This window comes from Ambystoma mexicanum, chromosome 12 (assembly GCF_040938575.1).
Source record: "Ambystoma mexicanum isolate Mex_15411 chromosome 12, UKY_AmexF1_1, whole genome shotgun sequence".
Lineage (NCBI taxonomy): Eukaryota > Metazoa > Chordata > Amphibia > Caudata > Ambystomatidae > Ambystoma > Ambystoma mexicanum.
The window spans coordinates 398,837,480-398,861,534 of NC_090936.1; the positions used below are offsets into that span (position 1 = coordinate 398,837,480).

The following is a 24,055-nucleotide window of genomic DNA, read 5'->3' on the forward strand; positions in this document are numbered from 1 at the left end:
CACAAGTAACAGCAAATAACAAGAATTCCACTAAGGAGACAGGGTCTCCCAGTACTGAAAGTCTTAAAGGACTGATCAATCGCTCCACAAAAAGTGAAGCAAAAGCAATGGAAGTAAAGGAGATGGCTTCCCTCATCTCAGAAAAGTCAGGTCAGGATTCAGACAACTGCAAAAATATAAGGTGTTCCATTAAGCGTGGCAATCAGTCACACTGCAGGCAGCACATAACGGTTTTTGAAGACAGCCAATCGGGCTGACCGTAAACATCGCAAACCGCACAGACGCGCTCGCACAGGGTGTGGATTTGGATGCCATCTGGCTATAGAGCAGTTTGTACTGCCCCACCCTAATCGAGAGTGCCTTTATGTGCTCAGGATGAGGATATGACAGCAAAAAGACCATTTGGGTTGAGCCTCAAGGTCCACACAGAAAAGGAAAGACATTAAAACAAAATGGCTGGTAGGAGGGCTTAATAAACAGCTTAACAAATATAGGTGGAATGTGCTACTAATGCGACAAAACTCAATCATAGCTGCCAGCATCGTACTTCACAGAACACTTTCAGGGTGACATTGTCAGTTTGGGAGCAAGATAAGCTGCTTAAAAAAGAAAAAAAATATTTTTTCTTTTTTAAAATCACCCCTTCCCTGGTACCTACACAGGCTACCTAAGGTGACACACCAGAAAAAGGGTTGCAGTGACAGGGAAAGTGAAGTAAACACCTCTCTTGATACAAAAGGATTTAAAAAAACATGAACTAGACCGGGTCGCAGACAACATGGCTGCTTAGTGCATTGTCTCCCTCACCAATGCCGTATTCAGACATTATGGTAGCCTCAGAAGGTTGGATGGTTCGAGTATGTGACCCGTGAAGTTGGGTGAAGACCTGGGGAAGGTGACAGCACCCTCATCAGGAGCCGTTGCCACAGTGGAGCCACGCCTGTGGCGGTTGATTCTGGGCGGCCCTGCCTGTATCAGAAGTAGAGTCCAAGTAGGAGGTGTGTCCACCACCCGAACAGAAAGAGGACAGCAACGTGATCACTGGAGTGCCCAGTCTCCAAACGACACTGATTTAAGAGACTGGGCCTTGATTAATATCACCCAACACACAGAGTGAGGCTTCAACCTTCTGTATGTGCCGGGGCCCTCTGGCAGAGAGACCCAAGAGCGGCAGACGGAGCAGTGAGCAACATGGGGGAGGCTGTGAATGTGTCAAGGGGTCCCTGGCGGAGACTCCACCAGCCTGCCTTATGTCAGTGTGCGTATGCTCATTAGACCCAAACAACGTTGGGAGTTGATGTAATAGTACGTGATCAGCATAGGCTTAGAGTGGCGGAACTGTTGGACTGGTTCTCCATTAAAGGAGGGGTGACACCCATGTTATGGGTCAGAAAACAATTTCAGTATGATTATGCAGAAATACTATATGGTTGACGAGTGGAGGACGCACCACCATGACCAAAGGTCATACACTTTATATTCTCCCCCATATAAGACGCATACACGAATAGACTATATTCTAATGAAAGTTGAAAATGAACATACTATTGTAGGGTCGGACATACAGATTGTAGCCTGGTCAGAACATATGTGCAGGGTATTAGTAGAGCTAGGCCATGGGCCGCTATTGGATAGGAGGTAGATGTGTAACAACACCCTATTCAGGGACCCCCTCATTCAGGAAGCTATCAAGACTGAAATATGCACATTTTTCAAGATAAATGACTCAGAGGAGGTCCCAACTCGTATCGTATCGGAGGTGGCAAAGGCCACTTTACGGGGTATTTTAATATCAGAGAGCAGAAAAGAAAATTGTCAGAAATGAGACATTGAACTCAGGCGAAATATAAGGGACAGGGAAAGGGAAATGAGAGGCAGTCAGCAGCCTTAGAAGACTAGCTACAGGAGGTGACTGACTTGAGATGCAAGCTTAGAGATATATGGAATGGTAAAGCCCTGACCCAACTCCGATACTTGAAGCAACGGTTTGATTAAAAGGGGGACAATGCCCACACACTGCTGGCAAACTGTCTTAGAGGTCAGAGAGCCAAATGGGTGGTACATCAAATTAGAGATGATTTTGGTAATACTCTAAGTCAACTGGGGGATATAACGCAACAATCTGGTCGGTTTTATACTCAATTATACACCAAGAAGGAAAGGTCTGGTGACTTGGAATCTTGATTAGATTTGGAAGGCACACCGATGATTAGGTCATTGGGTCTGTAAAGGTGCTTAATGCCAAAGGAAAGCTGAAAGCAGGTACGGCGCAGGGCCCAGATCGATTAACCAGGACCTTTTATAAAAAGGTACAGCAGGGAACTGGTGCCATTCTTGGTTAAGCTATTCAATTGCGCTATGGAAGATGAGAGGGGGGGGGGGGGGCAGCCTCTATCTCTCAAGTGAGAATAGTGATTATTCCTAAAGAGGGCAAATATTAACTTGAATGTGGGTCATACTGGCCAATCTCCCTGTTAAATGTTGACACAAAGATCTATACAAGTTTGCTGGCTGCGAGACTGTGGAGGTTCCTACCCAATTTAATACATACTGATCAGGTAGGCTTCATCTGAGAAAGACATGGAGTAGACAATATACGCAAGACGCTAGATCTCATGGCAGGGCTGGGCGATAACAGCAGTGATCCTCTCCTGGTGTCGTTAGACGCTGACAAGGCTTTCGACAGGTACAGTGGCCTTTTCAGAGTGATTTCCTGTATAAAGTGGGATTGGGGTCCGGATAGTACTCAGGAGTTTCGGCGCTTGTAAAGACTGGAGGGGGGTATCTGTACTTCTGCCCTATTTATGGTACGGTAAAGGCACAGAACAGCCCAACCAGGGCTCTCAATTTGGTAGCAATGGACGAGCAACCAGGCTTAAGCTTTCAGGAGGTGATGCAGGCTGGTTCTTAAGTAGTGTTTCCCCAATGCCCCCACAAAGGAATGTCCACAAACTAGGTTAGGTGATAACACAGGTTCTTTATATAAAATAAAGTTTGCTACCCAAAAATATATACATATAAATAATAACACTTTGTACTTGGAAAAGTAATTCAAAGAATGGCAAATATATACACTCTATGTGGTACTACACAATACTTAAATTCAGTAACAGATGCACTAACTGGTACAGATTTAGATAGGCATGTGAATTCTTAAGTGAGTTATCAGGAGTGAAATGGGAAGAAAGGGAGGTTAGTTGTGAACAGTGGCAGAATTATTTCTTTAGACTAGATAGACAATTCTGTGTGAAGATCCCCTCAGCTGGGAAACCTGTAATGGAAAAGTTAGGGAGTAACTTCTTATCTTTTACAGCCCAGTCCAATAATGTTCAATAGCCTTCTGCTTTCTTTTAAAAGGTTCTACCACCCCCTAAAGTACCTGAGAGAACACAGGAGAACAGGATCCAAAACGAATCTCGGACCCCTGGACAACTCCTGATGCTAGAAGATGCTCTTCCTCGTCACATTACCTTTGGTGTCTTGGCAGGGGAAGAGGCAGCATTTCTTGGTTTCACTCGACAATGCCCTTCAAGGATGGACCCCCCCCCCTTGGAAGAAGTAGCCAGAGGAATGCTGAGTCCATGGGAAAAATGGAAGCAAAGTCTTCGTGAAACAGCAGTTTTACTCTTTGCAGTGCTCTCCTTCAACGATTTCTCTGACTGTAGAAGTCCTGTATAGGTGACCCTTGCTGTGGGCTCCTTAAAGGCTTGGCATATGAGAGAAAGACCCTTGGGACCCTTCCATGACTTCTGGCAGCGATGGGTGCATAGGTCACTTTTGGAATATCATGGTTTTCCGACTTTCGATTTCTGGGTGCTGCAGCACAAACCTCTGGATGGCTTATGGCAACCTGGACTCAATCACTGCAGTGGACCTTGGACCCCCACCAAGTCTGGACGCTCAAGACGTCTTCGTTAGTTTCTGGTGGCGGGAAACACACCAACACACCTTCCTCTGCACTAAGCAACTCTGGACTCTCCCCGGTGGGAAAATGTCCCTTGAAATGTTGTGAGGCAGTTTGGAACTTTCGCAGCTCTGGGTGTCCAGCAGCACTATGCCAGGGTACCCCCTCTTCTGCGCGGTAAACAGCAAATGCTTCCAGCAGTCACAAAATGCACCTCCGGACCCTGGATGACACCAATGGACTTCTTCGACTCGAGATGTCGGGGCACTCCTCTTCAGGACTCACGAGGACCCCTTCTCCGAACAGCAGGCACACAGGACTGGCTTCCAGGGCACTTCGGATGAAGAACAGCAGTTTGCACGATGGTCCCTTAGTTCGGGGAGAGGTCTCCTTTGCAGGTCCTCTCTGGATCAGTCCTTGGAAGAACACAGCAGCTTTCGGATTACAGTGAAGAAATTGCAACAGCAGACTTCCCCAGCTGGGCTTCAAGGAATAGCTAATTCTTGCTAAGCTTCGACTTCAGCTTCTAAACAAATTGGTAAGTGAGAGGTCCCCAGATACACACATCTGTTTCCCATTCACTCTGGCTGAGCCAGGCTCAGTCACCCAATCACAAAGAAGGGCATTCGTGCAGGCAGGCAGCCAATCAGGCTCACAGGCATGCAGGCCATTCACTCCACCCAGACACCCATAACAAACAATGTTTATTGGGGTAAGCACCTAGCCTTTCAGCACACTACACTGCATTCATGTCAGTTTCAGTCAGTGCCGTCTCATTCATTGTGTCACACAAACAGAAACCAGACTCTCACAACAGAGAATGTGAGTTGACTCCCAACTCAATTTACACAGGACCCACACCTACGGTGTACCCACAACACACAGCCTGTGGAAAGGTCGAGTCAGTCTGACAGGAGGCAGCCCCAGAGCCATACATGGTGTTTCCATCCAACAGCCACTCAGGAGGAAGGGACAGAGTCAGGGATTCCCAGGACTTTTGGGAAACAAGTTGAAAAGCAATAGAAACCAAGAGGCCACAGTGGCCATCTTGCCTTTGTGTAGGAATCCATTGATTCCTATGGCAGGGCCTGGGTATCCTAAAATTGAGGACACTCAGTGCCACTGCCAAGTCAGATGCCACAAGCCCATATCCAGCTCTTAGGCAACACACAGCTGCCCCAAAACACACTAAGGGGCATAAGGGTGTACCCCCACCCATGGGTGCCATAATGGTATCCCAAGTGGTGGGACAAGTACAGGAGGACCTGTCCCTCCATAAGGCATTTCCAGCATCACAGTGCTATATAAAAGTCCAATGGCGAAAGTAATAGTTAACAGAATTGCATCCAAGGGGTTCCATTTGAGCCAGGGAAGGCGACTGGGATGACCCTTATCCCCCTCGCTCGTTGCATTGACCTTGGAACCACTGGCCATGATGATTGCAGCGATGACAGGATCTGAGGATTGGAGAGATATGGGAAGGAATATAAATTGGCCCTTTTACCCAACAACATCTTAGCATGTATCTGTAGCCCAAGTACCTCACTGCCCACTCTTATAGAAACCATTGAGAGCTATGGAAAATTGTTGGGCTTTAAAAATAATTTTAAGAAATCGTCCACCTTCCACTGAAGGTTGACTTAATGGAAGCGGATACGCCCCCCTCGTTTTATACTTTGTGTACAGCCTGAATGCCTAAGGTATGTAAGTAGCATCATAATGAGGGAGTTAAACCTGTATGCTGCAAACTACACCGCCCTATGGGATAAAAATAAGAAGAACTTTGATGGGCGAGGACAATTGTGTAAAGTGTTCATACAATTTCTTTGGGAGGGGAAGAAAGCTTGGATAGGCTATGCAACCATGTGATTGCCAAAATAGAGAGGCGGAGTGGGACTCCCAGACAGAATGCAGTGATTTTAACAAAATAATATCGATTTTCTGTTTAAAATGTATATTATAATGTATATAACGGGTGTGGAGGGGGTTGGGGTCATTTTAAAAGCATACGGAAACGTAGGGTTTGGGGGCAAGAAGCACCCCCCAAAATAAAAACATTTGACATCTTTCATTATAACATTTTCGTTATTACAGCATTCTCTGTAATGTAATTTCTTAAAATAACATGTAACCCTCCCAAACTTACAGGGCAGCACAATATTTGAGGGAGAACAAAGATAAATGGGTAGGATTGGAGAATGTATTGCGGTCCCCGGTCCCCATATGATTCGATAAGTCATTTATAACGTGCCTGTACACAAGTGTTTCTAGGCGCGACAAAACAAGGAAGGGTAGACAGAGGGAGGACAAAAACAAACGATCTTACTAGGCCTTGTGTCATTCAGATAATGCAAGCGCGAAGGGGAAGTGCCAGGGGGGAAAGAGGGGAAAGAGGGGACGGAGTGCTGTGGTAAAACGCAGTAAGTGCTGCCAGGGTAATGGCTATGGGCTATGACTAAGGGGAATGGCTATGGGTTCCCTAGTGACAGCTACCAGTAAAGGTGCGAACACCCCCAATCCTAGCAAAACTGTGGAGATTATAGAGGAAGTCACAGGAGATGGAAGGGGTGACATCTTGGCCATCACCTCTTAGTTGTTTGTGGGCCCATCCCATTAGAGACAGAATAGTTGAACCACTCAGATTCCAGCCCTACTACGAGGGAGGGCTGGTGAGAGCTGACCATGTATGGAAAAATTGGAACTTCGTAAGTAAAATCAAACTGGGTGAAGCATTGCAGGTTCAGCCCATGCCCCCACTCATGTTCTTAAAATTGAAGGGGGTGCTGACTGATCGTTGTTGGATAGGGCAGCTAAGTTGCCAGTTAACACCGTTTGAGCAAGTCTTGGACAAGCATTTGGGCTCTCGAGGCCTCATATCCAGAGTATACAAAGCGCTGCTGACCAGAGGACATATTATACCTCCCGCTTTAAGACGCTTTGGGACAAAGAAGTGGGCACTCAAGCAAGAAATATGGTCAGCTATTCATAGTAAAGTTTGGTCTTCGACAATAGCGATGCAATATAAGATGAACTATAGATTGCTTCAACAATGGCAATTGACACCAACTAGACTAGCCAAGATGCATCCAGGTGTAAGCCCTTTATGCTGGAGAGGATGTGGAGAAATAGGTACATACTGGCATTTTTGGTGCGAGTGTCCCCTATTCCAATTGTTTTGGTAAGAGGTCCTGGATTGGACGAAGTAGATTAATAGTATAGAAAAGCCCCTTCCACTGTTGATTCTGTATGGATTGGACGGCTCCAAAAGCCATTGTACCGGATTGTCTCACATGGCTACATATGTACTGTGGTTGACAAGGGTGTACATCACCTTTCACTGGAAGAGGCGATATTTCCTGACCCAGAATGAATGGCTTCACAATGAACATGACATTTATAAAATGGAGAGTATGACTGCGATATTGTCTGAAACGCACATCCATATAGATTCAGAGTGGCTCCCATTCATATATTATAAACGGGCCAACATTGTAAATGGGAAAGGTGTTCCTTTGTTTTTTGATCATGATAATTGAACTGTTAGTGTAAGGTCACGTTCGCTGTCGAGGGTCCGCCACTGTCACCAATCATGGGGTCTGAATAGTTCGGTTCACCATCTTCACAAGCTTCTAGCTAAACTATTTTGTACTCTACACACATTGTACCCTGGTAAGAGGAAGGGGTGAAGGGTGTTATAGGGGAGGAAGTGAGGGCGTTGGAGGAGATTATTGCAGATTATATATGAATGCATAATTTAAATTTTTATTTATGACATGTATTGACGCCGCTATTTTGGACTTTCCTTGTTGGTATATTGCCATGTGGTACTGTTTTGTTCTCGATTATTGCGCTCCTTTAAAAACTTCAATAATTAACCAATTTGAAAAAAAGCATGGAAGCCAGCAAAAACTTTAGGAAACCCACAAATTAGGGAGCAAAAATGAATTCTGCCCAAACAGGAGTTCTGGAAACATTATATAAAATGTTAAGATCAAGTTCCTTGTGGACATTTATCTATCACTCATGCCCTTGTTCTCTACTTCTAATTGGTGGGTCTCTTACAATGGGTCAAGCAGAAGAGTTTGGCCACCTGCTGGAACATATTGACTGTGGTAGCTCTAAGGGTGGATACAGGCAGGAAAGGTCTACTATGGAGCCTTGTGGAAGCCAATTTGTGACACACATTAAATGAAATCAGACCAGCACAAGCTGCATGGAGCACAAGGCAAACTTCTACAAATCCGGCAGTTTTTCAAATGCTACATAGACTCCCGATACATACACAGTATGGGGTCGATTCCAGGACTGATGCAGGTTAGGTTTTCGCCAACCCCCTCATGTGACATTCCCAGTTGATACCACTGGTTCGTAGTACCATGAAGCAAATTATTTTCGTATGGGACTATTACCTCTTTGACACTTTTCTTTGACCCCTTTAAAGCTCATGATTGTGATTGATTGCAACATTGAATTATGTTTTTGTTGCAAGCAAACTTTAGAGGAGGGTTACTTGTATACTCATACATTGAGTTGTACTCAAATCCTCCCGGGTACCAATTGGTCTAGTTCAGGCTCTCCCCTCCCCAGTAGCAGCATTGCCCAGAGTTTAAATCACTCACCATGAATTTGTAATGGATATTGTCACATACGTCCTGTGTTTCCAGCTATTTTGTGTCTCGCCCTTACAGTTTGAGTTTTATTTTTTAAACGTCATGTGTTGCAACTAACTTATGCACATGTACAGTGCTTAGAAGTAAAAAGACCTCTGTTGCTTTTCTATCTTGGTTCTAACTTAATGCACCTACAAAGTTTGCCAGAAGAACCTCAGTAGGATTCTGTTTGATACCAAAGATAAATGGGTGGCGTGTGGCCTTTCAGGTCTAATATCAGATTGGTGGGACTGGGGGTTTTGGCTTGGCAGATGAGACTGCAGGCAGTGTGGTATTCTTATTTATGCTTTTGTTTCAAATAGTAAAATGGGTCTCCCACTGATGCACAGGTCAGATTATGGCATGTTTAGCAAATATCTCTTCCTATTGATGAATTGTTATGGTTGTAAGGGGGAGCCTGATTAAATACCCCGTTAAGTTGTTGGAATGTATTATAATTGGATCTATCTAATAACATTTTTTTTTTTAAAATGGACAGTGCATTTGGAAACTTTTGCGTTATTGTGGCAAATCTCACAGTAATTTTCTGCAATTAAAACGCATCAGATCACTCCACTTAATATCATTTTTGCTACCATTCAAGTTCAAATTCTTTTGAATATTTTTTCTGCTCTTGGAACAAAATTAAAACAAAAACGAAATTCCCCCCAAAAAATAAATAATCAATCGAAAGACTGAAGGAGCAGCGCTTACTCTCGTGGCTGACAAGTGCTGCCAGGTGTGCATGACCTCGCGGATGAGGAATTGCCCTAAAGGAAAAATGAGAGAAGTGAGACAAAAAAGACATAATCAGTGACTGCAAAGTTCAACAATTTTAACAAACTGTTTGCTGATTAATAGCACCCAGTTTCTTTGATGTACAATATGGAAAAAGGCTATTAAGATGCCCCTCATCAATCAATATCTCAATAAGAGAGAATAAGAGCTTGTGGCATCCATCCTAGTCCTGATTTGTAGAAAACAAATAATTATATGCTAAAATCCTTTGATGAAATAATTGTTTGTATTAATTGGAGCCTTTAGAAATTGCGTAAAGGAACAGACTGGATCTGCACATTTTAAAATACCACAACGGCGCCCCGGAGTGCCCCAAACCATCTTTGACGCAAATCCATGACATCGCTGGGTGCCAACATGGGTTTCCCTGAGCGGATGCATGGAGCCGCAAGAGGCCCTTATATTAACTTGCACCAAAGATTGCAAAACGGATCGTTGACCACACATGAATGTAAAATACAAGGTTGCGAGTGATCAAATGTACATCCTCTAAATAGGAGGGCGGGTCGGTGAAGCAAGAACACCAAATTCAACAGAAAGATATTTACCAGCTCGAAGGGGGCTCTTCTAATGGAAAGCTTCCTCTCGGAGAGAACACATCAGAAAAGCAGAAGGTATACGGAAGACTGGGCAGCGATCACAAGGAAACACCACCACCAGGTAAGAAATTGCATAATAGAACGGCAAATTGTGAATCCTCTATTGACGAAGAATATTATGTTAATATGCTTCTATACTGCACCACATCACCAAAGTGCCTATGGTTTGTTCATGGACTGGTGTACTGTGCCCCAGTCAAAGATAGCAAGAGGAAGATAAAAGGGTGGAAAGGTGAAAATAGATCTACAAACAGATATTGGGGGCAGCAGTGGGGCCAGAATTTTCTGCGACTGCATGCGAGTCCTGTTAGGTGGACCATAGCTCTGCAAAATGGAGGCGGCAGATATGTCCAAAGCGTTGTGTTAATTTGGTGGTGTGTCAAAGGCAGGTATGGAGAGTTAGTCAGATAATCTAATACAAAATCTAAAGAATTAAAATGGTAATACATATGCACATGAATATATATTACAATTGGATATAGAGTGTACAATTTATTTTATTTCAACACCAATAGGTACCATCACGTGAACAAAAGCAATACAAGCATAACGTATCAACAATATAACTATGCAAACATGTTCATTTTATACATGTCGGAAGACTTAACTGTTCACAAAGTGAAAAGAAGAAGAAAAAAAACACAATTTGCATCAATGTCGCACCCACTATCCATCCAACTGGATACTATTGTAGAAACCGTAAAGCAACCAGATCATGTGAATACATTCAAGGAAACCTTCAAAATATACATATTTCATGAAGCAATAAAATAACATCATTTAGCCATAGGTCTCCAGGAAAAGGCCCAAGAGATCATTGCATTGATCAGAATCTCCTCTGTATTAAAAAATCGCTGTCTCATATGTGGACACAGTCAGCAGTTTCTCCACCCAATCATCAATAGTGAAGCTTTTGGGGGATTTCCACGCACATCGAATCATCTTTTTGGCAGGCATGCATCCTCTTAACACCCACAATTTCTTTGGAAACAATAGGCCTTTTAACAGGGTGAGATCCCCAATAATCAGAAGTGAACCCTTTCTCGGAATTGATCCCTGAAACACTAGGTCCATCCTGTCACACACTCCATCCCAGAAATCTCTGGTTTTGGCGCAAAACTTAAGCCAGTGACTTAAGGTGCCTACTGATCGATTGCACTTCCAGCATAGATCATTATCAGAGAGACTTCTTCTGAACATTCTTTCTGGTGACCAATATGCCCTAAAAAGTAGTTTAGTCTGTGAAGCCCACAGTCCCCAGTCCATGCTTCAGAAGCGAACATTATTACAGCCAATCTGCCAACATTCAGGACTAATTTCCTCTCCCAGTTCACCAGCCCAGATGATTGCAAGATCGGAGGCCCCCTCTCGCTTGGATGCAAGGCTGTTGTACACGGTGGCCGCAGGATGATTTGCTCGGACACAGAGTGCCAACGTTGACCAGGCCTCACTTTGCTCGCAATTCTGTGGTGTGGACTCAAGCTTAACAGATATTAGACCTCTTAGTTGTCAATTGGATATAATAAACGCAGTCTCACTTTGGAAGGTCTTAACTCTCATAATATCCTGTAACCAGTCAGATATGTAAGTTAAAATGAATAATGATGCATATATAAACGGATTTCAATTCACTCTGATAATTTGGAATATTTTCTCTTCTTTCTCCAGTTATATTTCTGTTTTCCATTTTCACTGTGCATTAAATTGGATCATTTTTATATTTTTATTATTACTGATGCACATTACAATTGGGAATTCAGAAGTAGCATGAAAGACATTTTGAATGTTTGCACAGATAAATTAAGTTATTTGTTTAATTGTAAAGCAACAGTTAGCATAATAATAAGGAAAACTTTCAATAATTGTGTGTGGTAAAGTAAATGAAGAGTTGAAAAACAGTACATTCAATACTTGTAAACAGGAAGTAATCAAGTAGAAATATATAGTAAAACACATACGAGCAATCCAACAATCAGATCCCCAACTCTTAGTAAGCCCAGCCCTGAGATGAAGTGGGGGCTTAATAACAAAGAGTCACCAGTTCAACATGTTACACTGTTCAGGTAGGTTTACGATTGGATTGTGCAATGTCAGTGGTTGCGGTTAAGTGTTTCAGAAATCAGGAAAAGTTCAGATCAGTGTCTCACCTAGTCCCACCACACTAGGGAAGGCATTTGAGGGTGTGTGGGGGGGTTGGGGGGAGGAGGAGGGCAACAATGACCAGACCACTACTGATCTTACTCGAGCAAGAGAGAGATATACCCAGGAGGTACACCCATGTAACCCTATGGAGGGAGTGGGCAGGAATATGTAGTATCACTTATCCCCCCACCCCTTATTCCAATTCTTCCAGGCATCGCTTCTGGGGCTCCTAGATCCGCTGGGCCCACTGACTTCTGCGATGTGCCCGGTTGAGGGAGGTCCAGGGGCTGCGGGTGCAGAGGTCAGTTTCGGCATCGGGATTGGGTCTGGTTAGTGCGTGGTTCAGGCTTCAGTGAAATAATTTGAGACGGGAAAGCTGGAAATCCCTGTGTTACCATGATCAGGTGGTGACAGGCAGCCTTCGGTTTGCCAACAAAGGAGCTGGCCCTGCACGGCTTCTGTTGGGGCTGGAAGGCTGAAAATGCAGGAGGTGGGGACTTGTAGCACAAGTTGAAGATCCTCCAAGTTCCAAGAATGCTCTCAGAACGCTGACGACTGCAGCAAGGTAGCTCAGGAGTGAGCTTGTCAGTCCACTGGGTGGTTCAGGGACACTGCAGAAGGCTCCGCAGGCATGGATCCTCAAGCAGGTTGTTCCCATCAGTCCAGGAGTCAAAGAACCAAGAAGGGCCTTCTTGAGATCAGGACAAAGGAACAGGGCTTCACAGGGACAGTGCTGGAGTTGATGCTCGTCAGATGCAATGGTTGACCATGGGTCTTGAGTCGGCTGCACTTCTCTGTAGGGGTCTTTGCTCCAACAATGATCTGCCGATTTTCTGCAAGAGTCCTCTTTTCATCCAAGATTTAACTAAGTCGCCACCAGGATCACCAATTGAAAGGATCAGCACCATTCAAACAGGCAGAGGATGTCCAATCATGGGCAGTCTATGGGCAAGCACTCAGCCTGGCAACCAACACACTGTGCCTTAGTTGTGGACTGGCACCAAAATGTCCCAACTCACACATCCGGCCAGACACACACAGACTGCTGCTTTGCCCGAGAAAGCAATTCTGGGCCAGAGAGGGCAGGAAGAAGGTCAAAGCACAAAATGACCAAAGGAAAGTTGAAAATCTCATGACATTGCCATTTTAGAGTGTATAGTACTATTATTGCATAATGCGATAAAATGCAAAATTGCTCTAAAAAGTAAAAACGTAGTGGAAAAATGTTTGCCAGCACTAACCAATCCTGGACAATTGTAATTTTGGATCTATGTGAATACATCGAAAAAAATCACTGCGAATCGGAAAGAAACATTCTATTTTGAACATATTTCATCAAAGAATAAGTGTGGGGGGGACCCCCCATCTTAATTATTACCCCCAACCTGAACCCTGTTCTCTTTTTTCGATGAAATGTGCTAAAAGTATATCAGAATTATGCCATGTTTTGTGATTAGGAGTGTTTGCATTAAATGTTTTTGTATGATACCATCATTTTAACCACACAGTTACAACAGGAAAAGTTATGACGATGCACAATATCCTAACCGCACCTTACTTTAAGGTGATATGTTCAGCCTTAAAAATACAAAAAATCCTTAAGGGAGACAGTCTCCCAATATTTATTTATTTATTTTATTGGGCATTTGTAGGACACTTCTACATCAAGAAAACAGTGTTTCAAAGCACCCACAGGGTAAAGGGAAGGGAATAAGGGAAAACAGCAAGACAACGGAATATGCAAAAATCCAGGAAAGAAATCGGTCCTACTAGGCCTTGTGAACATCTGGTTCGTGCAAGTGTAAAGGACCGGTGGGGGGTGTCTGTACTTCTGCTCTCTATATGGTAGAAGAGAGGCACAGAAGACCCCAGCCAAGATTCTCTATTACGGTAGCAATGGACGAGCAATCAAGGCCTAGCTTCTCAGGAGGTGATGCAGGCTGGTTCTTAAGTACAGTGTAGTCCCCAAGCCCCCACAAAGGAATGTCCACACACTGTATTGGTTAGAACACAGTCTTTATATAATCAATATTCAAGGTTATGTACACTTATCATAATAACTCGCGTTGTATTTAGGAAAATCAACAATGGCAAATATATACAATTCTAAAGTGGTACCACCCTTTGTATTAGATCTCATTAAAGTGCATCAACAATACTGTAAAAATGTCACACAGATCAATAGAGTGAAACCAGCAATAGAGAGAGGAGAGAAAATAAGATGGTTGAACAATAGGCAGAATACTGTCCCCTACCACTAGACAGTTCTGTGTGGAGATCCCCCCAGCTGGGCAACCTGTAAAATAAAGATATAGCACAAGCCCAGTCCATATATTGCTCTGCAAGTCTTATTCCCTCCTATAATGTTTTTACCCCCCCAATGTACCTGGTGGAGTCGAGTTCTTCGAAGAGGCGTCGACAGATCCTTCTTGAGCGACCCCCTTTCAAGCGGGAGTCACGGATCGTCGAGAAGCATCGAGGAACTCGGCGTTCGGCGTCGGGGAATCGACGGCCCTTCTTGAATGCCTTCCCTTTCAAGCAGGAGACACGGGGCGTCGAACGTCCGACAACAAACAGGGTAGAACGGCGTCAATGAGGCGGCAGCTTCGTCCGAGCGGTGCTCGTCGGCGTCCTGCAAGGCAGAGGTGTGCGGGGCACCTCGGTGACAATAGTTCTGGACCGCAAAGATTGTGGAGACGGAGGCCCAGCAAGGGCGTCGAGTCGTTCGAGTCTTTGTGGTCTTCGGGTGGCGGGAAACCCACCGGTAGGTTTCTCCTCGGCGCGTTGGTCGTCCTCGACTTTCTCCGGCAGGATAAAGCGGTCGACGGTGCGGACGAGGGAGTCCTTCGATTCAAATGTTCTTAGGCAAGGAGCGGACGGCTCCGGTCGTCGGCGGCACGGCGTCAAGTGGTTCCCACGGCTGGGCAACACCACTTCGACGGGCCTCCAGCGGTTACACAAACCTGCAAACCCTGGTCGACGGCAATGGACTTCGACGGCGGCGATGTCCGGGTGCTTCACTTCGATCTCCTCGGCGGTCCCGTCTCGGGTCGGCAGCCTTTCGAGGGTCTGACTTCCAGGGCGCTTCGGCGAAGATGGAGCGGTGCTCGATGGTCCCTCGAAGCACGGGAAGAGGGCGCCTTACCAGGTCCTCTCTCGGGTCAGTCTTCGACGATTTCGGCAGCCTTCGGATCGGTCGAAGCAAATGCAACAGCAAGTCTTCTTCTTCCAGCTGGATGTCGAGGATCAGCAGTTCCAGTTACTCAACTCCAGAACGCTTCTGAACAATTACCAGTGGTGAGAGGTCCCCAGATATACTATTCTGTCTCTCATCCACACTGCTGGCACACACTCAGCAGCCAATCATACAGAAGGGCATTCATGCAGTCAGTCAGCCAATCGGGCACACAGTTCATTCAGGCCACACTCCTCCCTTTCAGACACTCACAACAAGGAATGTGGATTGGGACAAGTACCCAGCCATTCAACACTACACACTGCATTCAGGCCAGTTTCGGGTAGAGCTGTCTCAGTCTTTGTCTCTCATGCCAGAAACCAGACAACCACAACAAGGAGTGTATATTGGTCACACACTCCATTCACCCAGGTCCCACCCACAGGAGGTACCCACAACATACAGTCACTGGGAAGGCTCCAGTCAGTCTAGCTGGGCCTTCACAACAACCCCATATATGGAACTTCCACCCAACAGCCAGTCAGGGGGAAGGGACAGAGTCAGGGCTTCCCAGGACTTTGGGAAAACAAGGTAACAGGCAATAGAAAGCAAGAGGCCACAGGGGCCATCTTGTTTCCCATCAGGAATCAACTGATCCCAATGGCAGGGCCTGGGTATCCCAAAATGGAGGACACCCAGAGCACCTGTCAAATTCAGCATGGAGCTGCCACCAGCCCATACCCTGCTCTGTGGGCCACCCACAGGTGCCCAAAAACATACACTAGGGGCACAGGGTTGTACCCCTACCCATGGGTGCCATAAGGGTATCCCATGGGTCTGTTCACCAAACCAAAAGAGAGAGCTGCACTGCCAGGAGTCCCACATGGACTCCTGGGCAGAAAACACGACAGAACACACGATAAAAAGCAGTAAAGGACAAGGATTCAGAGGCCCTGTCCCTCTGATGCATTTCCAGCATCACAGCAAATGTAGAGGGAGAAGGGACAGGGTGAAGGGGAGTGGTGGGGGGGAAGTGTTAGATGATCCACAAAGGTGAAGTGCCAGGGAGGTAGTTGTGAAGGCACCAGGTAAGGGCCAGGCCACAAACACTGGATGGAGGAGGGGCCACCAGAGCGCCCAAAAAGGTCTGGCCTGGCCTGTGAGGCTGAGAGGTGCCTGAAGGCAAGTGCAAAAAAGGGAGTGGGGGGAGGAGGTGGCAGGGAGTGTGGGGGGGAAAAGATGCTGTGGGCAATTGGACAGAAGGCCAGGACCCGACCCAGAACGGCTCAGGCCACCAATTACAGCTATTGTGGGGTTTAGGCACGTGGGGGGAGGTGGTGAGAGGGAAGCAGGAGTTAAAGAGGAAAGTCTTGATATGTTTGTGGAACATGAGGAAATCGGGAAGACAGAGAGAAAGGGGAAGACTATTCCAGAGAGGAGAGCCAGCTGAGGAGAGAGAACGGCCGCCCACTCTCTACTTAGAGAAGCGATTGACAAGCAGAGGGTTGGAGCCGAAGGATTGGAGGGATCTGAAAGGCAAGTATTTGGTGCGAGTAAGTTGCAGAGAGCATACTCTCACCAAATACTCTCATTCCAGTCTTAGCAACTGATCAGTTTCCCCATAAGAATGGGAAAAAAGAAAGGAAAGTAAAGCACAGGCATTTACCTACCTCCCAAAATTCAAGTCAGCAAGCAAACAATAGCAAAAATAAACAGTATCCCGTAGAAGCCTATGGGAGGAAAGCAGCACAAATGAAATATTTCCTAAATCCTTCATAAGTACAACACCACTTTACATTTGATTAGAGGACACATGATCTGGTGTCAGATCATTGTTAGATCCTAAAGCATAACCGTTTAAACTTCTGGGCCCAGTGTAGATAACAGTCACCTATTAATCTTTATTGTAATGACTGCCAAATACACCTCTACAGAGGCAAAGTAGACTGCATAAATCATTTTGTTGAAAGGGCAACTAAGTACCATTATTCATTGATTCATCAGTAAGTAACGGATCCTTTGGTGACCTTACCAATATAGCCTGCTCTAATGAGACATGATAGAATCCTGTTGAAAGTCGTCTTATGCAATCTTCAAAGATATTGCAAGTTTCTTGACACTTTGTGGTTAAAATGATCTAGAAACAGGGCAAGCATTGGTAATCACTGTGGGCACAAGAGCCAGTCTTCTTGGCAGTGTCCTTGTTCTATTGGAAATGACATTTCCACTGGTGATTTCACCCTAGATCATTCCCGATAATCCATGAGGACGTTTCCAACTTGATGATCTGCCTAAATGCTAAGATTTGCCATTTTGAAAATAATCCGTTGCAACAAACCATTCTATCAATGATGGTACAAAGTGCCGGGTAATACCTGGCTTCACCGTGCCATGGTCGGGCACTTTACATTCCAATATGGCTGCCGCAAAGGCAATGTTCGACACTGATGCAACCACGCATCTAATCGCACTGCGACCAGGAATTAATTGCCGGTGCTGTAGATCAGATTGCTCATCACCCTTCATAGCAGATGCTTCCCGAAACCCTATTAAGTGGTCCTGTAGTCATTCTCCGCCTTGTTCCTCCTCCTTCCCCTCTTCCTGGTTCCATGAAATGTCTTACCTTAGTTCTTGTTTGTCCTCCTAGTTACGCTCTCCAGCTGGTCTAGGTATTTCAGGATACACTGTTATGCCTCACTCAGCTGTCCTACTGACTTTCCTCGTCGCCCTGGACATCTTGAAATTCTTCACTTATACCCCCCCCCCTCCCTGGAATCCTTGCCACAGATGAGGAGCTTTTTTTCTGTGTCTGCTTTTTCCTCCATCTTGTTGATTTCTCTTTGCACTCCATGTGTTGCAGAGTGTCTCCACCCACTGCTGCGTCACCGTGGATGCTCATGGTGACCAACCTTACCTCACTAAGTCCACTCAACGCTCACAGCATGCAAGGCAGGTGGGTGGCAGATGTTCTCACTTGAGCCAATAACTTGGTGAACATTGCAATGCTAAAAACTATACATTTTAGCATTCTTTGAGTCAGTTTAAATTGATCTGTAAATTTCTCGCAGGAGGATCCCACCGCTCTTTTAAAATCTACTATGGTTGCTTGCCGTTTCACGATTGTCACGACTCTGCATCTCTGCCTCTGGGTAGAACTGTCTCTAGAGTAGCTGTGTTGTTGACAACCATAACAAGAGATGATACTGAATCATATTTAAATCTCTCCTTACACAAACCTCTGAAAGACGGAAAAGCATTCCCACAAAGCACCTGCAAGATATCCAGAAAACCTGGCAACCTAATACAGAAACTCTATCCGACTTCAATTTGCATGCAGACAGTTTTCCCAAAGAACGTAAGAAAATTAGCATTTTTCAAAAGGAGTGCAATACTCCGATGCTGTGACAATTCTATGTCAAGACCGGAGGCTCACATTATGCTTCTCTTTCTTTAAAAGACCAGTAAAGAAAAAGCTCAGCAGCAAGATATTTTGTGCACCAGAGTGCAACATGAATAATGTGCATAAAGAACAGGTGCACTAAATATAATAAACACAATAAAGACATGTTAATACATTAAAATATATGTCCAAGAGTCTCTGAAGAAACTCCATTTCCCAGAGGACTTCACTCGAGTTCATTTAGAGGCCACCAACATGTGACCTAGTCCTTCAATAGGTATCCAGATCCCTTCCATAAACAGTCCTAAACATGATGTAACTTCCTCTTTCTTTGCTGCTCACAGCAAGAGATAAGTGCATTCATGTTTAGCACTGTTAGTGACATGCTCATATGATTTCAGTATAGCGTTATTACAGTTATTTGCTTTATTATAGCATATTTCATCGTTATACATTTTAAATTGTGTGCACGCTTTTTCTGTTAATTCATCTCCATTTGAGGAGATTTGTACATTGCGTTGTTCGCTCCACTGCCAGTTGCTTCCTGCTGGCGTTGGAGACTGTAACACGAAGCTTTTTTCGTTACAGCGTTGCAGCTGATCAGCTGTTTTTGGATCACTCAAGCGGACCCCTCGGTGGGCTCGCGCCCGCTTCCCCAACCCTTCGGTGCTCTTCTCGGGCACGGGGAGGCCGGCGCGGCATTGCTGGAGCCTGCAGGGGAGGCTGGCGCTGCCTTGCTGGAGCCCGCAGCGCCGCCTGCGGACCACTAGGTGAGCTGCAACTCTCCCTGGTCCTTTCCTCAGTATTCTGGCGCTCAAGTGCGCATGACCATTAGTATTATAACGGCCTTTGCAAGCTCTAGCGCCGGAAACCATCCTGTGGTGGAATTCAGTATTTAAATTGCGATTTCGCTCGCAAAACAATGTGAATACTCACACGAGTGACTATATATAAATTCGAATTAGTATATTTTTTTTTAAAAAAGGGAGAAAGAAATCTTCTGTTCAGCTATCCTTCAAGGATAACAGCAAAAGATGAACTGATACTACTGGGCTAGAGAGAAGGCGTTCTAGGAGCCCAGAAAAAAAAAAAAAAGGAAAAAAAAAAGTGTATAATGGTGCTTTAAAAGACCATGGCAGCGCAGTACTCCCCTCAGTCAGATCAGGCTTGGTCTGAGTGTGAGGAAGATACCTGCTATATTGACGAGGTGGCAATGGCAAACAGCCTGCAAAAAGTACTGGGATCTTCGGTTGAGATCAGCATTCAAAATGCAGTGACCGACATGCTCCTACCTATTCAACACCGCCTAGATACAATGGAGGAGCACCTAAGAGAAACATCTCCACCAGGGAGGAAAAAGTCTCAAAAGAGAAAGCACCTTACTGAAGGGGGATGTATACCGGCTCGAAGGAGCAGAAGCTCTCTGACCCCCCTGAGCCAGCCAGAACCTGCAACACCTGCCGTAACTGACACCTTCTCCAGGCTAAAGAAAGCCTTTATGGATATGAAGGTATCCCCTTCCCATGATGGACCCTCTTACCCAGGAGGAGGATAATAGGGGTAATAGAGCCTCAAGCCCGTAGGGAGACAGACAGGGCACTGAAGACGATCAGAGCAAAAGCGTGTACGATGCTGATCTTTCTCATACCTCCTCCGTTGAGGACTTTCAAACAGAGGGTCCGAAACCCTCAGGCTCGGGGATTGTGGCAGCCCCCATCCCCAAGAAGACATCTGGGAAAAAGTCTCCTTCAGAGGGGATGCTCACACCAGAGAATCTCATACATCCCAGATCCACTGACTCGGAACAGTCTTGCAGGACAGCTAAATATATTTATTCCAGGCTGCGTAAACCTCTCAATAAGGAGGTTAGAGCCAGGCTCCGTGCCGAATGCCCCTGTCCAGATATTGCGGACAAAGTAGCTTTAACACCGGAGCTGGATTCGAAAATGATTACCTTCTTAGGAAGAAATGTGAAAGACCCTAAGAAAGGCATAGACCGTGCCTGGAAGTCCTGTCAGGACAAAGTACTGGACATTGCAGGTCCACTGGCGAAGATTTCAGATCTAGCGGAAGCAGCTATCAGCTCCTCTGACCCCATCGACCCGGTGATCCTCTCTGGCCGAGTTCAGCGAGCTATCTGCTTGTTAGGAAATGCTAGTTGTGCCATTTCAACTGAGCGCCGGAAAGGAATTCTGTATAAGATAGACGCCAAACTGAGTGAATTGGCAGACACGGAGTCAGGTCCTACTGCACAAGGTCTGCTCTTTGGTGATCCTTTCATGAAGGAAATGTCAAAGTTTGTCGGCATGGGCGTAGGACATGGGAGGGATGGAGGGAACAAATCCCCCCCACACAATTTTAAGTGGGGGGATATAATAGCTTTTATCCCCCCAGAATGTGTACCTTAAAATAAACACATTCTAGTGTGTTTTGTGGCTAGTTTCCATGTTCAGGATCGAACCCTGGTTGTTGCAACTGTGGGCGGGAAGCTTGGCTGCAGCGCCATGTGGAGCTGCTTGTAAATATGCTGACAGATGTCAGTATCAGTTGCAGGCCGCCTGTAGTACCACAGTTGGCCTTGTGCGCCCCCACGACACTGTCTTGCTTAAAGGCATGGTCTAGTAAAAATGTTTATTGTCCCTACGGGTCGGCCATGTTTTTTTAAGCCTAAGTGGCTCGATTTTAGAAAACTTACCTATGGACCTTACCCGAGTTTTCGTCCATTAAACGCACGCGAAAACAAGCACCAGGGAGCCGCCATTTTCTGATATTCCTATCATTTCCCCCATCGCCCTGGCTGACCTGCTTTTGCGGCACTAAATCAATTCCCCCGGCCCTGAGCCTGTCATCAGCAGACTTGTACCGCCCGTTTCCCAACGCCAAAGCACGTCGTGTCAACATTCGCTGCGCTTCAGCTAATAACGTGTCGCCATGGAAATGGCAGGACGCCTCTTTCCTCAATAAGAATAAACAGACCGTTTCACAACACACAGCAGCAGATTTTCGATTCCATTCCTCTCTCTGTGTTACTTTGAGTATTCTGTGACTCGTTTCAGTGCTCTGGGGTCAGCTACCTTCGCCGCTTGTAGCCCGTGTGAACAGATACCAGTACCACCGCTATAAATAATTTTAGTTTGTTTAACACACAATGGCTACAATAATGCCCTACATGTACGAGCCCGAGTATACCGAGGAGGAACTACTGGAAAGGGAAGCACGCGAAAACGATGGGGATTCGGACGGCAGTTAGCAGGACGAATCAACAGATGAAGAATCTGGGCCTAGTCGAATGTATGGCGTCTCCACCTGGTGCACATGCAATCGGTGCGATCTAATGCCAACCGAGGATGAGAACTGCTGCTGCCGAGAAAACTCGGGATGCCTGGCCTACATTTCGGAAGGCGAGCCACGACCGCAATGCATCACCGAGCTGCCAGACTTCACGGCAGCCTGCCTCACACGGGCCGTGTTGAGAATAATGATGGTGCTTATGCACGAACTTCGTGCAACTGTTCGTCCTCGTAATCTGAGTAACGAGTAAGTATACTCTGCTTGTCATGCCACTCCAATTTCATGTTCTTCTACTATATCCAAAATTACATCTACATATCATTGTAATGCATGTAAGTCGTTCAGTAGTGTGCATTGTCTAGATAGCATTTGTCCGTGCAGAATGCCATTAGTTACAAGAATTGTCATTGATAACAAACGTTTATTAAACTTATCTTGGTCATTCAAAAACAGTTTGTTTCATTCCTTTTCACAGGTGGTACAGGCTGGTGGCCTATCGTTCCTTTACATGGTGGCTCCACGGGAGGCTTGGACACCGCGTTCGGAGAGTGATACCCGCCTGTGCCGTTTGTGCCATTAGAGAAACGTTCCCGAGTGACAGCGGTCAGTACAGGGGATTTTCTCTTACTGTGCTGCAACCTGACCTGTATAATCTTTAAAGTCTTGTATTTTTGTGTCATGAAAATAAGATACAAAATAAAACACCACATATATTTTAACAACGGTTGTTTCGATTTTTTAAATGAATCAAGTGTGTCTCCATTCAAGGATGGACGTCAGCCATCAGTGCTCCGAATGGGTGAAGGTCTGGGCGCTGTGAAGCAGGGTGGTCACTATCTATCTAAGCTAACATAACATATTCTCGATAATGCATGCACTAAATAACACTTGTTCAAAGTCTTTCAGTGGGTTATGCCTCTATAAAAGTCACACATATCCATACTAACCATTGGATTATACAGGCTTTAGGGTCTTGACCACTATAATACACCGGTTGAATTGTGGGTCTGTGCTCACAAGAATCTCCGGTATGTGGCATTTGTTATTGATAAGCAACGATATACTATCATTGATATAAAGACGATATACTATATATTGATATAAAGGCGGTTCGCGCCAGTGGATGAGCGCTGGCATGGGGGGCTGTCAGGGGCGCGAAAGGCCAAGGTGCCAAACTACATGTAAACTTCAAAAGGTAGCCCACGCCAAGGGGCCATCGGTCACATGGCCTCCTCAGGCCTCCCCTTGAAGCAGGCTGCCCCCCTGCAATCCACATAAGTGTGTCTCCATTCAGCAGTCTTCCTGTGCCTTATCTGCACGCCCCAGGCCCATCCATCCCACCCCCCTCTATCAAAGGCGGTTCGCACCAGTGGATGAGCGCTGGCATGGGGGGCTGTCAGGGGCGCAAAAGGCCAAGGTGCCAAAGTACATGTACACTTCAAAAGGTATCCCGCGCCAAGGGGCCATCGGTCACATGGCCTCCTCGGACCCCGTGTCTCCAGCCAGGCCTCCCCTTGAAGCAGGCTGCCCCCCTAAAACCACGACATACATACGTCATTCATTCACAAACACACCACTGTTTCTAATACTTTATAAACCACTTGATATGTCTCATGAGAACATCTTTGTGCTTTGCAAGTCAACTCCTGAACGTGTTACCTGGCAACCACGGAGATCTACGCTAATCTGTTTTTCGTCGTGCTATCCGTGAACTTCTGAGACCGCTTAGAGCAAACCCATCAGTGTGCTACCTGTGGCCACCCACCTATTCTCCTGCAACATACTGCTCTGCTTGCTGAATCCAACTGTTTGTTGGTCAAGGTAAGGCCATGTATCCTAGTCATATTTCGCAGATTTTTAAATTTCTATCCATTTCCGAGTAGAGTACACAATAGTGCTAGGTTCATTGGTCTCATTGCTATTGACTTGAGTTTCCATTGCTATGCTATCAATAGATCCATTTATTTTCATCTGTGTCTATTGTCATCGAATTGCATCCTTCGGGGGTCCAGTCTATAATGTAAGCATGTTTCCTTCTCCTGCAAGACAGAACATCCAAGGGACAAGTCACATTTTCAGATTTTAGTCACATCATTT

At 45.6% G+C, this 24,055-nt stretch overlaps 1 protein-coding gene across 2 annotated transcripts in view; it reads right to left on the reverse strand.

Moving 5' to 3' along the window:
• ERGIC2 (ERGIC and golgi 2) overlaps window positions 1–24,055 on the reverse strand; it is a 796,925-nt gene that overhangs the window by 300,261 nt on the left and 472,609 nt on the right. For both annotated transcript variants that reach the window (XM_069628528.1, XM_069628529.1), the window contains one exon: window positions 9,268–9,323. In XM_069628528.1, the coding sequence (XP_069484629.1) occupies window positions 9,268–9,323 (56 nt within the window). The remainder of the gene's footprint in view (window positions 1–9,267; window positions 9,324–24,055) is intronic.